Below are 15,437 nucleotides of genomic sequence, written 5' to 3'. Positions count from 1 at the left end.
GGTCTGCTCTCTGGCTCCCATCCCGCCTCCGTCCGTCTGTCCATCCGTCCTCGGCCCTGCTGCCCCTCCAGAGCACCTCATCCTTCATCACTCGCCCTATCAGTCGCGTACCCCGCGGGCCTCTCTGCGTGCGGGAGCTTGTTGATGAAAACGGGTTACAGTCCTCCTCTGGTTACAAGGAAAAGAAAAAAAAAAAAAACCCTATAAAATAAATACCAAACTCCTGGTTAAAGCCTGTGTGTTTTAATTCTTGGGTGGGAAAATGTCTTTAAACCACAAGCTCCTCGTGCGTTAGGATCTGAGGAGGGCGAGGAACCTTCCTGCCCCCCTGGAGCACCGGCCCAGAGGTGATTTGGGGTGAAAAGCTTGAGATATTAGGTGCCCTTAAAAATTAAGGGGTTTCACCTACTGCTCTTTAAAATCCTTTCCAGAAACAAAAATACCCCATGCGAAAACCAGCGTCGTGCTGGCCCCCTGGCCATTTTCAACCATTTTGGGTTAAAATACCCTTTATTTCTCATTTTTTCCATTCCCGAAGGGCCCGAGTGGCCCCTTCAGCTCGTTTCTCTCTTCCCCACGCAGGTCCGCGCCTGGAGCCGCCGCCGCTGCCGCCTTTGGGTCGGTTCGGGGTTTGTTTTTTTTTAAATTTTTTAAATTATTTTTTTAATTAATTATTTTTAGCTCCTTCCAGGACCCCGCCCGCTCCCACGTGCCGCGCCGCGCGCCCTCTTCATTGGCCGGGCGCAACCACCGCCGCGGGGGGGGTGGGGGGGAGACCCCACTACCGCCTCACGGAGAGGTGGGGGGGGCGTGCCCCGTAACCCCACGCACAGACTGCGGGGGGGAGGGGGTGCACTCCGGAAGCAACCCGTTTCCCTCCCTCTCTCCCTCTTTATTTTATTTTTAATTTAATTTTATGGGGCTGTCTCACACTTCCCCCTCCCCTCCCCCCCGGGTGTGTGTGTGGAATGGGCGCGGCCGTGGGGCGGGCGGCGCGGCGCGGCCGGGATGTGGCGGGCTCTGAGGGGGCTGCGGGGCAGCGGGTGAGTGCCGGGGGGGGCCCTTCCCGGGGAGGGGGGACGATGACACGACCCCCCAGCGACACCCTCCCTCCCCCAAAAAACCCCGAAACCCCCCAAAACCCCCTTCTCGCAGCACTCCCACGCGTTGCGGGTGGGACCCCCGCGGGCTGCGGTGCCCCTTCGCTCTGCGTTGCCTTTTGCTGGTTCGCCCCCACCACCATCTTTGCTGCACCCCCTTCCCCACCGCCGAGCGCAGGCGCTTCCTCCCCTTCTTTACCTTCTTTTCCCCCTTTTTTTCCCCATTTTTGGGGGGATATTGTTGAGGTGAGGGGGGGTTGAGCGCTCGGACGGGGTTGGGGAACGCTGCCAAAGTCCAACGGGTCGCTGGGGCGAGCGGAGCGTGCCAGCCCGGCTTTTGCCCCCGCGCCGTGGACTTTGCCAAGAGTTGGCGACGCGTTGGGCTGTTGGAACAATCCGGAGCGATTCGGAGCTTGTCCTGACCATCGTCCCTTAAGAACTCCTTTTCCGGCACCTTTTTCCGTAGCAAAGAGAAGGAGTCGTTGGTTGGGCGATACGGCCGGGCTCAGTTCCCAGCTCCGGCATCGTCACCCGCCGGGCGGGATGGAGCGCTGGTTTGGGGCAGGTGTTAAGGGATAAAACACGTCTCGCGTGGAGGGAACGGGGAAACCGGGCGGCATTTCAGCCTCTCTTTTTCTGCCCTCTCAGGCGGAGATGGCGGCACCACTCGGCCATCGAGGTGACCAACGAACCCATCCTCGAGTTTAAGCCGGGGAGCCCTGAGCGAACGGCACTTCAGAAGGTACCGCTGCAGGAGTTTGAGCTTTTTTGGGGGGGCTTTAAGGACCCAGTTTGTGCTTCTGGTGCTGCTTGGCAGCCCCAGACTCTCTCCCCCGCCCTACCCAGCCCAGCTCCTTCCCTTTGGGGACAGTTTGAGTTGTAACTCCTGTCCCTGTCCCTCCCTCCAGCGGGCCCAGGGGACGGAAGGGAGCCTGTGCCCCGATTTCCCTTTCCCTGTGGGGCTGTCGGGGGAGGATGGAGGGAGTTGGGGGGCAGCTCCCACCGCACCACTCTTCTCTTGCTTAGGCGCTTGCCGACCTGAAGGGCAAGACAGAAGCCATCCCGTGCGTGGTCGGGGGAGAGGAGGTGTGGACGCCAACGGTGCGGTACCAGCTGTCGGTGAGTTTGGGGGGAAAAACCCTTATTTAACAAGCAAAAACAGAGCAGAGGGGTGTACTGGGCAGGAGAGAGGAGGGCGGTCTGTCAGACCAATAACTACGGCGGCTTTTCTTCTCTTTTTCAGCCATTTAACCATGCGCACAAGGTGGCCAAGTACTGCTATGCCGACAAGGTGAGCGCACCTCACTGCCCTCCCTGGCATTGTTTTCGGGGGGTGGCAGCAGCATTTCGCCTGGGTTTAGCAAGTTGTATCTCGCGGCGGGGTTGTGAGGTTTGCAGCGTGATGCGCTTTGAGCGTGCCGATGTCTGGAGGACATGCAAATCGCTGCTCAAGTTGTGAGCAGGGAGGCTCTGGGGGTGGCCATTGGCTTTCCAAGTCCCAAGGGTGCTGGAACAAATCGGTACTGGGAGCTGCACATTTGGGGCTGCGATGGGAAGGTGTCTGCTGTGGTTCGTGCCTGGGGGTGGATGGCCCCTCACTTTCTCCTCGGACCTGGTGATGGAGAGGTGGTGGGTTCCTCCTTGCTGCCTTTCCCCTTTTCTTCTGCAGGAGCTCATTAACAAAGCCATTAACGCTGCCTTGGCAGCGAGGAAGGAATGGGACCTGAGACCTGTCCAGGACCGGGCACAGATCTTCCTGAAGGCGGCTGACATGCTGAGCGGCCCGAGGCGAGCGGAGGTGCTGGCCAAAACCATGATCGGGCAGGTGAGGGTGATGCGGGATTGACCCAGCGGGATAACTGGGGCAAACAGGAGGGAATTTTGGGAGTCAGGAGACGGGGAAGCAGGGCAGGAAGAGCTGCCAAGGAATTTTGTGGTGGTGGGAATGGCTGTAAAATTAGAAGCGCCTGTGCTGCAAGGGGATACGGACTGATCCTTGCCTCTGCTGAGAAAGGAGGGAGGAGATGCTGGGAGTCTTCGAGCTTCATGGGAACAGGATCAACTGATGTGGTGGGCTGTGATTATCAGGGTTTCCCCTTGCGAAACGCCCCAGCAGCCCTGGCTGTCCCAGGGGAGGCACTAAAGGGCTGGGGGGGAACACGGGTGGATGCCGTGTCCCCTGGCAGAGGCATGGGCTGCCTTTGCCTCTGCTCGGCGCACATGAGATGCGGAAAGATGGGAGCTTGCAAGAGGTCACCGCTTTCGGAAGCGAGCACGTGGTTTGCGTGAGAGAGGTGACACGCAAAACTGCACCTGGGTGCACCGCACCGCACCGCTGCGGCTCCCGGCTGCTGCATTCCCCCCCCCTCCCCTGAGCGCTTTTATTAGACACGACCTCTCCCGGCAGGGTAAAACAGTCATCCAGGCGGAAATCGATGCTGCTGCGGAGCTGATAGACTTCTTCCGATTCAATGCCAAGTACGCCCTGGAGCTGGAGCACAGCCAGCCCCTCAGCGTGGATGTCAGCACCAACAGCATGGTCTACCGGGGGCTGGAGGTGAGGAGAAGGGCTGGGGCTCTCCCCTCCCCTGCTTCTGGAGCACCTCTTTTTTTGCCCTGAGCTGTGGTGTCATACCACGGTGAGAGGAGGCGCCTCTTTTCCACCAGTCCCTCTCCTCTCCCACCTTCAGGGTTTCGTGGCAGCCGTCTCTCCCTTCAACTTCACGGCCATCGGCGGCAACCTGGCCGGGGCTCCAGCGTTGATGGTGAGTCTCGTGGTGGGGTTTAAGGGATGGAGAAGGGCTGGGAGGGGGACCTGCTCTCCCCGAGGCTGTAGTTTGCCTGGTCTGGGATCCACAAGGAGCGAATTTGACCTCCCTGGTTCTCTGGTGCTGTGCAATAGGACACACCTGGGGTCCTCCTTCGGTTGGTCCTCTTAAATGCAATCAGCTGCCATGCAATTAGACTCAGATGTCTTTAATGACAAGCAGGCATTCTAGTGGCTGGATTTTCGGCCTGTCCACAGGTGTGATGGGGGAAGTGTTGGAAAAGGAATAAACGGCCCCAACCTGCTCCTCTGGAGTTTTTATTCTGAAGCAGAGTGGGTTTTCAGTCCTGGGCTGGGTGTTAGATGGAGAGAAGGTTGGGGTGTTGCGGGAGGGAGGGGAGATGAGAAGCAGAGCGGGGTTTTGTTTTCCTGCGCGGTGCTCACTCCATGAACGGGGCTTCAGGGTGCTGTCGTGACACGGAAGTGTAATCACTTCGTACTGGCTCAGGTTCATCTTGGATGCCGCTTTTTGGGTACAGCGGGTGTGTTAGGGCGAAGGTGGGAGAGAGCGGGTCGTGGCCCTGGTGTTTAGCGCTGAACTGGGACACCCGACATCCTGACAGATGTGAAAGATGCTCCAAAAAGTCAAAGTAGCAGTAAACGGCATTTTTGTAGGTGTCCCACCCCACGGCGCCCATCAAGCACCCACCTCTGCAGGGTGGTTTGGGGGAGATACTGTAATAATTAATTTGATGAATTTGGGCCAGGATTACTTTATTGTTGTACTGGAAAAAAAACACCCCACGTCGTCCTAAGCTCTTTACTAATTAGGCTCAGATTTCCAAAGACGGTCCCTCCAGCAGCAGTGTCCTGTGTTGGAGGTGGAAGAGGCTGTGACAAGGGAGAGCGCCCAAGCTTTTAATTTGGGGATGTCACATTTTAAAACCATGTTCAAGACGAAGCACTTGAAGCTGTCGGTTTTGTAGGGGAGGAGTGGGGAGAAGGAAGGAAGAGGGTGAAGCTAATGCAGAGCTGGGGAGTTTTTTTGGGGGGGGGAGATGCATTCCTTCCGCCCCAGCATTTGAGGAAGGTCCTCAGCATTGGGTGATAAACTCATCCCAGAGTGGATGAATCCTCCTGGGCAGGGGCAAGCCCAAGCAAGTTGTGCTGGCAGGTCTGGGTGAAGTGTTTTGGGTGTCCTGAGGCGCATCCAACTCTCCCTTCTCCGGCGTGATGAGAAATTCCCCCCGGGCTGATGCCGTGCCATGAAATCCCCCTGCTCGCCCGGGCCTGGGGCGAAACGGCGCAGGGCATCAGCGGGTGACTTGAAAAGCTCAGTGGCAGGTGGTACCTGGAATTAAATATAGGAGAAAACGGTGCTTAATAAGTGGATATTAATTAGAGCCCCTGTGTTTTAGTCACCACAGTGCGCTTCCCAGGGGATTAAGCATTGCTCTTGCCTAAATAGCTGGAGAAAACACCGCCGTTAATGCCGTTGCAGTGTCGGGAGTGGGGATTTCCTCAGGACCGGAGCAGTCGCTGCACAGCACTGGTGTCCGGGGCTGCCGGGCGTCCTGTCTCCGACTGGGGCCCAAGTTAGATTTCCCTGTTGCTTGCGGATTTTTTGCAGAGTGTGGTTTACTTGGATTAGTGGGGGCCCCAGAAGGAGCTTTGCCCACACCTGGCAAAGCTCCCTGGAGCTTTTTTTCCCCTGGAAAGGAGGCGCCTGGTTAAGACAGAGTCCGAAAAATCCCCGTCCTGCTCCCCGCCGGGGCTGTGACCCCGTTGCACGGTCACGTGCGGTGGGGGTCAGCAGTGTGACAGTGACACAGGAGCGGTCACTGGGCCCCCCGTGGCCCCCGCGGCTGCGCACGGAGCCGAAGGGAGGAGAGGGGCACGGAGCCAAAGGGGTGGGGTGCCGCTGCCGGCATTTTAGCGCTGTGTTTTCCAGCCAGTTGTGCTGTTTGCTCGTGCGCGATTAAATCCGGGCGTCAGGTTTTATTTCGCTGCTTTGGCTGGCACAGGCGCCCACCGGGCTGTGCACGCAAACCCGGCGGCAGCGAGCGACAGCGCTCGCCGTGTCGTCAGCCGCACCGCTTGGCGCTGCCGTCCCATTTCCCAAGACATAAAACAGGTCCGTGTTCCACGGCTCCTCTTTAGGGACTGCAAAACTCTGTGTCCCCGGCAAGGGAGGGTGTGAAGGGCGGCACAGCCACCCGGTGGTGTGAAATGGGGGGATTTGGGGGTTTTCAGCTGACTGGGGCAATCACACTCCTTTCCTAAACCAATGCTTGGGGTAAGCGGTAGGTGTGACTCACCCATCGCTGCGATCCCATCCGCCGTGGGCTGCGGGACAGGTTCACCAGAGCGTTTAAGCCTTTCACCACCTGCGTTTGGGCTAAAACCTTTCCTCGTGTGCTGACTTTCTCCTCTCCCCCAGGGAAACGTGGTCCTGTGGAAGCCCAGCGACACTGCCCTGCTCTCCAGCTACGCTGTCTACAAGATCCTCCTGGAAGCCGGGCTCCCTCCAAACGTCGTGCAGTTCGTGCCATCAGATGGGCCCGTGTTTGGAGACACCGTCACGAGCTCCGAGCACTTCTGTGGGCTCAATTTCACCGGCAGCGTGCCGTACGTCGGGGAGGGAGCGGCAGCGGGGGGAGAGGGGCGAGGAGCCGCTGGCTGAGACGATGCTGGGTGCTCTGGCTGCCCGTCCTTTGAACGTGTAGGACAGCGTTGAGTAGGGTAGCTGGCAGACAACTGGCCATCCTCACACGATGTAATTAAGGCTGGGTTTTAAAACTGATTAAAAAAGCATCTAACTGGGTTTTCTTGCGACAGGGAGTGCATTTAATAGCAGGATTGCTAAACTCAAGGCACAGAGAATAGCTGAAGTTGCCTGTGCCGCTGCCCTGTCACCCAGGGATGCTGTCATTCGGCTTAACGAACCGCACTGCGCCGGCAGAGCGAAACCAGCTGCAGGTAGCTTTGCGAACTGGTGCTCTGCCCCTGTATCGGGGGTTGTTAGTGACGCTGAGGGCCCCGGCAGCCTGTAACGGGCTGTTAAACCCGGGGACCCCGCTCCACCGGCGAAGGACATGGTCTGATGAGCATCATGCTTTTAAGGTGGGAAGCTCATAAATTAGTATTAGCGGCTGGGCCTCCTGGTGGGAGGTTATTAGCATTTTTATTGTTTTGCAGCCAAGGGGTTTGTCACAGTAAGGACTGGAAGGAAAGGGGGGGCAATGGAGAAGAACAGAAACTTGTGCTGGGCGCTCGTGCCTGTGTCTTCCTTGCGACACTGCAACAGTTTCTTTTTCTTAAAACTGGGGGGGGGTGTTGTGTAGTGCCTTTGCTTTGACCCCTCGGGTCTCGTTCTCAGCTAGCGGCTCCTCTTCTCCTTCCAGGGCATCCCTTCTTTTGGGGATGGATGCTGGGGTTTGCTGGGGTCCCCTTCAGCCGGGCACGTCACCCACATGTCCCTTTTCCAAGTGTCACCCCTTGTTCAAAGGCCAGAGTGCACTAATCAGCTCCTCCTTTCTCTTCCAGGACTTTCAAGCGGCTCTGGAAGCAGGTATCCCAAAACCTGGATCGCTACCGCAATTTCCCACGCTTGGCTGGAGGTAACCGCTGCCTTTTACACCTTTTTTGGGGGGGGGGAGGGAGGGGGGCAGGGGAGGCCATGCAGGAAGGGGGGGGCGCAGGGTTCAGTTTCTCCCCTGCTCGGGGAGAAACTAAAGTGATGGTCAGGATTCCTCTCCGTGTGAGCAGAGAGCAAATGACACATCTGGTCCCCCCGCTGTGGCGGAAGCGTAAAGCTCATTCCTCCGGGTGCACTGGAAGTGCTTAAGGCACCGGCTCCCGCCAGCGCGGGAGGGGCGTTCATGGGGGGGGAGCTGGCACTGGGACGGGCGGCAGTGATGCTCTGGCAGCCCAGAGCTGCCGTGCAGTTTGGGCACTCGGGCCAGTCCCTTTTCCATCAGTTTTTGTAAGCTTGCTCCAGCTCTGGGGTCGTGCTCCCCGGGGTGGTGGCACTGTCTCTGTTCCCCAAGGAACCGTGCCCCAGGCAGGACGAGGCGCTGGCCAAGCCCCTTGCGAGGTTCCTGGCTGTAGCGTGTGCTTTTCGGAGGCAGCGCAACCCTGATAAATCCTTACTTGTCCCTTTTCCTCCCTTCTCTGGCACCAGAGTGCGGCGGGAAGAACTTCCACCTGGTGCACAGCTCGGCCGACGTGGCCAGCGTGGTGAACGGGACCCTGCGCTCGGCCTTCGAGTACGGCGGCCAAAAATGCTCGGCTTGCTCCCGCCTCTACGCCCCGGACTCGCTGTGGCCCCAGATCAAAGAGAAACTGCTGGAGGAGCACGGGAAGATCAAAGTGGGAGACGTGAGCGGAGCTGCCGGGCTGCTGAAGGGCTTTGCGGCTCAGCGGGTGGTTGATGGGATTAGAGACTGCGGTAACTGGCTACTAATTCCTATTGAACCGAGCTTTTTATCCACTGGTTCTCCCCACCACCGCCCCTCCGTTCCTCCCCCCCCCTCCCCTTCATCTTTTTTTAGTGATTAGAAATTAACTTGTAGCCAGCGTCTGCAGGAAGGATCGTGTAAGTCACTGAATACTGCAGACTAATTGAAAAGGGGTCGCTTGCGCCCTCGAACGGGGGGGTGCATTTGGAGCGGAGGGAAGCGTTATTTGGGGGATTTCAGTTCCTCCTGATTTCAGCGTTAGGTTTGCGGCACAGCGTGTGCTTACATTGTCTCCTTTCTGGCTTCCCGCAGCCCGCCCAGGACTTTGGGACGTTTTTCTCTGCAGTGATTGATGATAAGGTGAGCTCACCTCTCCTGGTTCTACTAGTGCAAGAAGGGAACACCACCAGGCTTTCATCAAGTGTTAAATGTTTTTATTGCTTACAGCAAAGTATGAACATCAGTGATGAGTCAGATCTATCAGCCCTCTTTTGCTCCCTCCTGTAGTATCGCATTCCTTAGTCACTGCCCCTCTTGAAAAGCGGGTTATTTTGCTGAGAAGTTCTCTCAGGTGTAACGTTCAGAGCACCCAGGACTGTATTTCCCGTTCCCACCCCTCCTCCTGGGCTGGAAGAGCAGCGTAGCCCTGACAGGGATTGCCCAAACCTCCTTTTAGACACACACACCCCCCCAGCCTCCAAACTCACACTCTTATTATTTCTTTTTCACAGTCTTTTGCACGGATAAAGAAATGGCTCGAGCATGCCAAGAAGTCGTCCAACCTCACCATCCTGGCAGGCGGCGGCTGCGACGACAGCGTCGGGTACTTCGTCGAGCCGTGCATCGTGGAGAGCAAAGACCCGCAGGACCCCATCATGAAAGAGGTGAGAGCAGCTTGCGGGGAGGCGGCAGGAGAGGTGCGAGAGGGGCTGTACGTCCCCATCCTGATCTCTTCTGGGCACATGAGCTGTACAGTAGGTTGGTGCAGGGGTGTTCCCCTTCGTTACTGTTGTAGCTACTCAGGTGCTGAAGCACTCACCCTTTTTTTTTTGAGCCTGTCCCCACTGAGTGCTTTATTTTTGTTTTTTTAATTAGGTGCTGAAGCACCCACCGCTTATTTTTTTGGAGGCTGTCCCCGCTGAGTGCTTTATTTTTTTTTTTTTTTATTTGCTGTACAGGAAATTTTTGGCCCGGTCTTGACGGTGTACGTCTACCCGGAGAAGCGGTACAAGGAGGTGCTGGAGCTCATCGACACCACAACGCCCTATGGCCTCACGGGGGCACTCTTCGCCCAGGAGAAGTGAGTGCCAAAATCCGCACTGCCTTGCGGCATCCCGCGCCACCAAAGATGCTTTTCCCCTTCTCGGGGGGGGTTGAGCCGTGTATTTCGCTTCCCTCCCGATCCCTGCGCTGCACGGTGAGGAGGAAAGGCAGCATTTCCCACATAGCTTACGCTGCTTTTAGCCCTCCTTCTGCCAAAGGGGAAAGGGGATGCAGCTAAGGTGGGTTTTTTTCAGCCCGGAAGTGCTTTATTGGTGCAAAACCGAATCGTCACATTTGGAGCGTACGGGAGGATGTGCCCCCAACGCTCCCAAGCAGGGGGAGGGCCAAGAGCAGTGTAACCCCAAATAGGGACCATCCTTAAGTTGTGATCACCGTCACTTTATAACAATAAAACTTAAGAAGAGAAACAAATGCAAAGAAAACAAAATTGGGATGACTTAATTGAATTCCAACTATGCACAACCTGTTTCAGTGGGTGTTAAGCAACGTGCAGTCCTGGAAATGTGCGCAAAGAAATGCAGACATGCTTTTTTGGATGGTTTTAATTGCTGGAGAAGGGTAGAGGTGCAAGTTTTGGCCGTTGGGTCGTGGTTGCAGCCGTTTCTGTCCCTCCTTAGGAGGATCATCGATGAAGCCAGGAACCTTTTGCGCAACGCGGCCGGCAATTTCTACATCAACGATAAGTCGACAGGCGCCGTCGTGGCTCAGCAGCCCTTCGGAGGCTCCCGCATCTCAGGTGAGACCAAAAACTCCTGTCTGAAGACAACACTTACCTGCATGGCCGTGCGCTGAGCCGCATCCCCCTCCGGGCAAGTCCCCTGGCCTTCGGCTCGTGGTCACCGGCGCTTTCTTTCCTCCCAAAACAGGTACCAACGACAAACCCGGTGGCCCCCACTACATCCTGCGCTGGACGTCTCCTCAGGCCATCAAAGAAACGCACGTGCCCCTGACGGACTGGCGCTACGCCTACATGCAGTGATGCCTTCTCCCCAGCCCCGCACCGGTACTACTGATCCTCAACGCACAGTGTGGCTTCGCAGCTGCGACCTTAAAAAAAAAAAAAAGCACTTAAATCTACTGATCTTTAACCCGACAAGCTTAGGTTTTATTTTTAAAGAAAAAAATATATAATCTATTATTAAATTGTTAACTCAAAAAAAGAAAAGAAGTCCTTGTGGTTTTCTTAGGCATGTAAGCATGCTTAGTTAATTAATTAATTAAGGGGTGGCTGGAGATGTGGTTGCAGAAGCACAACTGGATCCCACGTTCCCTTTTCCTCCCGTTTTTGTCCATCCAGTGCGGTTCCCTCTCAGCGGGGCTGAGCACACTGGAATTAAAGTGGGAAATGGGCACTGACGTTGAGAGGCTGTCCCTGCCTCAGTCACCCGTAAAAGGCACCATCCTTCCCGTCCTGGCCCCCAGGACCTCCGTTACCCCGGCAGAGCGGGAGCTGCACCAGCAGACATCACCGGGAGTTGAGCGCTGCCTGTACCAGCGTTCCCGGGAGGCGTGGGAATCCGGCCTTGTTTTAAACCAGAGATGGATGCGGTGGGAGACCTGAGCCATATTTTTCTCCCTGTTCCCGAGCAAGAGCAAAGCCTCCCACACCCCCAAAGGTTTTGGCTGCAGGAAGAGAGCCTGGCAGACGGCATATTGTGCCAGGAGAGGGCGGCTGCGAGGGCGGCGCTGCTTAGAAAGAAGTTTAAAAGTGCCTTATTTCACCCCCGTGAAGCCAAAGGCCGGGGTGACCTGCGACATTACCTTGCAAATGGTCTCAGGGTGTGTTCAGGCATCAGAAACAGCAACACCACACTGGGTTCCCTCGTTTCCTCACCGGTGGGGAGGCCGGGGTACCCCCGGCGCTTCCCATCGCTGGTTATCGGCCGCTTCCACTGCTGCAATCCTTGGACGGCTGCTGGAAGGAGGCGGAAAGATTTTTTTTAAGAGCTGTTTCAATAATAGGAAAGTTCCTACAGAAGCTGCCTGGGAGGATGCAGCATCCCTCATCCCCCCCCCGAGGGAATTTAAGTATCAGCAGGAGGTGTTGGGACAGCAACAGGAGGCCTGCAATAATTAGCTCAAAAATGCATTTCCCAGCCTGTTGTGCTCTGCCCGGGATCCCCCCTCCCGTCCCGCGGAGCTGCTCTCTGACTCGGGCCCGGCTCCGAGGCTCTGCGAGCTGCCAAATTAAGAAGTTAAACTCGTTCTGACCTTTGCGGTCCCCGGTTGGCGTGACCTGCGCCGGCTCCGCCGCACCATCGGCAGTGTCCCCTCCGGCCGCATCCTGCAACGCAAACAGGAAAAGGCATCTTAAGCCACAACGTCTTGCATCCTTCCAGGATCATTTCTAATTTAGAAACGTATACATCTGTAACACCTACAATTAATAACTGTTCAATTATCAGGATTTGCAGATAGTGTGGATAACCCTGTTAAGGCTGGTGTAACAAGCATTAAGTATTGATCGTGTCCCTGCCCGGGCTGGTGTTCGGCATGCAGGTCATGGACGAGTTGCATTAATACCTGTGAATCCCGGTTGAACTGAGAAAATTCGCAATAAAATAAATGACCAAAAAAAAAAACCCCACACCTTTGGGTTCATTTATGACTTCTTCAAATTGTTGCTAAATAAAGAGCGAGAGGGAGTGTGCGTTCGGTACCGTTAGCGCATGCAACGTGCTGAGAAAAGAAGGCAACAATAAGGCACTGCCCCAAAATGCTGCTGCTGCTGTTCATCCTTGCAGCTCTCTTCCGTTTTGGGACCCGACCGCAGGTACTCTCCGTCGGGCTGCAGCGCCCAGCGCCAGCCAGTCCTCCTGTATATTATTTTTTAAGAAAACCGTCTCTCTGCTCTCACCTTTAGCAGCTAATCCTTTCCCAGCGACCGTACAGGACGCGCGGGCTGCCGCAGCTCTGCCTCTGGGCACATCCTCACACTGCACAGCCCCCCCAAAAAAACCACCTTTTGGCTGCCCTTCTCCCCACAGGGTGATCCCAGAGAGGGGGAAAAAAAAAAACCAAACACAAACAAAATAAAAACACCCCAGCTTTGTGTTTTTTGCTAAAACTAAGACACCCCCTTTGCGTGAGGATGAAACACTCGAGAAGGCGCCTGATTCAATATCATCCGGGTTACTACAAACCATCCTCTTGCTGCATATACTGGGGAGGGCACACAGGATCCCAGTTCAGCTCGCAGAAGAAAACCCCAGTCCCACAGCAGGAAGGTGAAGACCGGACCCCCCCCCACTTCAGGGATGGTCTCCAGACCCCTGGAGATCCTCCAGGTGGGACCGCAGCGATGTCCTGGTCAGCCACGTCACCTCCTGCTGCCCAGCTGGGGATAAGTCCGTCCCCCCCCCCCCCCCCCCCCCCAAAGCTCCCCAAAACCTTTCCAGAGTGGCCCATCAGCTCATTTAAATCTCATTAAGGGCTCTGCCTTGCAGCCCGTTGCCGGAGCCGGAGCACCACAGCCAAGGTGCCGAGCGCTCCTTCAAGCCGCCGCCTTTGACTCACGCCTTTTATGACTTAAGGCCAGAGTGTCAAGTGGATTTTTTTTAGCCTTAACTCTGAATTTCATGGCTTTTGTGACTTTAAATCAGGCCCCTAATGCTATTTAAACAGTTGGGTTTTTTTGAAGCTGATATTGATAAACGCTTCGGTCGGTGTTTGGGGAGAGGCGGGGGCTTTCGCGGCAGCCCCCCAGGCACTCCCCTGCCTGCTGGGATGCTCCTGCACCGCTCTGCCCTCCACCGGGACCGGGAAAACAAATCTGCAGGGAGGGAGGGACGGGGGAAAGAGGGATGAGGAGGGCATAGGGGCTCCGCATAGTCCCGCAGTGCCCAATAAAGGGAGGCAACAGGTTTGGAGCATCTCTGGTAGGGATTCAGTGCCATTCCCACGCGCAGCTGGAGCTGGCCTGGTTCTCTCCAGTCCCCATCGCATCCCGAAGCGCTCGGCTATCCATCCCGGGAGCCGGGAGGGAAGCTGAGCCAGGCTCTCTCTAGGAAGTGGCAGATTTTCCCTTCCGATAACACGCGGCTCCATCTGCTTCCCGTTAGCGGCCCCGGCTGAGGCTAATTGGCAGATCAAACCCTGCGATGTCCCGCGTTAGGTACGTCGTTAGGAGAGTCCGGCGCGAGTACGACGCTTCTTGGCCGGAGCCCAAAGGCCTTTCCCCGCCACCCCGAGCTGCGCAGGGGCGCTAATGCAAACCACCCGCAGCAGCCCGGGAGCCGCGGGGAGGCGAGAGGGCCACGTCTGGGCTTTAAAGCAAAGCCGAGCAGGAAACCGAAGCAGCTCGGACCCATTCATCCATGGGGGGGGCTAAACGGGAGGGGCAGAGGACGGGCAGCACGCGCTGCCACAGGGAGACCAGCGCAGCAACAGCCGCCACCTTTTTTTAGCACCGCGCAGGGATGCTGCTGGCTCGCTGGGCGGTTTAGAAATTCCCCGGACTGACCAGGAGAGGCAGTGACCACGATGATTTGATGATTCAATTGCTGTCCTGTTAGCTTTGCTGATTTTGCTTTTTTGGTTTGTGGGTTTTTTTTGTTTTTTTTTAAAAAACAAAACAAAACAAAACAAAAAACAGGAAGGTTTAACACTCTAAGGGTAATATTTGTGATTCCCCAACTGTTAACACACCCGTTGGGAATAGCTGCAACTCAGGACCGGGCACAGGACTGGCGAACCTCGGCACCGCAGCCCGAGGACGAAGGGGATAACCCATCGCCTCGGCACAGCCACAGCCCCCGAAACACAAAAACTGAACCACAGAGGAGGTGCACGACGGCATTTGGCTTCACGGGAGTTAAAGGAGAGCCCTTAACCTCCCTCTGAGGAGTCAATAAATGAGGTTTAAATACTTGCGCCGATTCCAACCAGCAGAAATATTGCACCAAATATACTTTGCCTGTGGCAGATGCATCGGGGTCCCCGCACAGCCCCGGGGGGGCACAGTGAAATTGGGGTTTCGCTTCACAGCACACACTCCTGGAAGGGGCTGGGGCTCCGCTTGCCATCCTGCTTTGCAAACTCCCACCGCCGCTTCCCAACCCCACTGTCTCGCCCTGCCCGGCACCCCGGGAAGCCACACCAGCACACGTCAGCCAGATTTAGGATCAGATTCCCACGGAGGAGGCATCTCCGCTCTTATCTTACAGCATCTGACCCCCACAAACGCAGTCCGTCCGTCCGTCCGTCCGTCCCCCCCTTAAAGCAGATCCCGCACCCCCAAGCCACATCCCTTCTCCGGAGGGGTACGGCCCCGGACCACCGCAGACTTTTGCTCTCCCCTTTCCCATCCCAGGATTTCGGGGTCCTTTCCCGGCGCTGGCCTTCGGTGAGGCGGTGGGCTGCCTCCCCCCTGTTACAGCCCATTCACAGGCTGCAGCTGGCTGGGGGATGCCGCTGCCCCTCCTGAGCCCCTCTTTTCAGCACACTGGTTGGGGGGAGACCTTTAAGGCTCCCCCCTTTCCCAGCCTGCCTGATTTTCTCCTAGAAATCCCATATACGGTCTCCGAGGGGCAGATTTCCAGCCCTGCCAGTGTTTCAGGCTGGAGAACCGCTACCAAAAGCAACCCAAGAGGCCACTTTTACCTTTCGCTGGTGCCGAGGGTGCACTGAGCAAACGTTTCTGACTCCCTGCGGGGGGGGGTTTCACTTCGTTTCCCAAGGAGAGGCCAGACGAAACTCGCTACACAGATGCTATGGGGTCAGAGGGCCACGTAGGACGCGGGGAAGGGCTGACGATGGTTGCAGGACAAATATCTTACCTTTAAAGCCGGGCCCACGCCAAACCCCGGCTTTACAAAGCCCCTCAAG

General features: G+C 56.6%; 1 protein-coding gene across 1 annotated transcript; it reads left to right on the top strand.

Moving 5' to 3' along the window:
• Positions 1-988: 988 nt before the first annotated feature.
• Positions 989-10,770, top strand: ALDH4A1 (aldehyde dehydrogenase 4 family member A1). The gene is made up of 15 exons (XM_082493597.1): positions 989-1,043; positions 1,749-1,842; positions 2,127-2,219; positions 2,344-2,391; positions 2,770-2,925; positions 3,508-3,657; positions 3,791-3,865; positions 6,308-6,495; positions 7,414-7,487; positions 8,051-8,247; positions 8,640-8,687; positions 9,059-9,211; positions 9,506-9,627; positions 10,229-10,347; positions 10,478-10,770. Exons 1-15 carry the CDS (start codon positions 1,009-1,011, stop codon positions 10,588-10,590), a joined length of 1,665 nt encoding a protein of 554 aa, XP_082349723.1. The 5' UTR covers positions 989-1,008; the 3' UTR covers positions 10,591-10,770.
• Positions 10,771-15,437: the final 4,667 nt, after the last annotated feature.

The sequence above is a fragment of the Vanellus vanellus genome, assembly GCF_965231255.1.
Source record: "Vanellus vanellus genome assembly, chromosome: 20".
Classification (NCBI taxonomy): domain Eukaryota; kingdom Metazoa; phylum Chordata; class Aves; order Charadriiformes; family Charadriidae; genus Vanellus; species Vanellus vanellus.
Note: the sequence above shows the minus strand (reverse complement) of the source record. Positions and strands in the feature narration are given on the sequence as shown.

Coding starts and splice junctions, on each gene's coding strand:
- ALDH4A1 (XM_082493597.1), top strand. CDS start 1,009: ATGTGGCGGGCTCTGAGGGGGCTGCGGGGCAGCGG. Junction 2,392..2,769: donor AGTACTGCTATGCCGACAAG/GTGAGCGCACCT, acceptor TTTCTTCTGCAG/GAGCTCATTAACAAAGCCAT. Junction 9,628..10,228: donor GCACTCTTCGCCCAGGAGAA/GTGAGTGCCAAA, acceptor GTCCCTCCTTAG/GAGGATCATCGATGAAGCCA.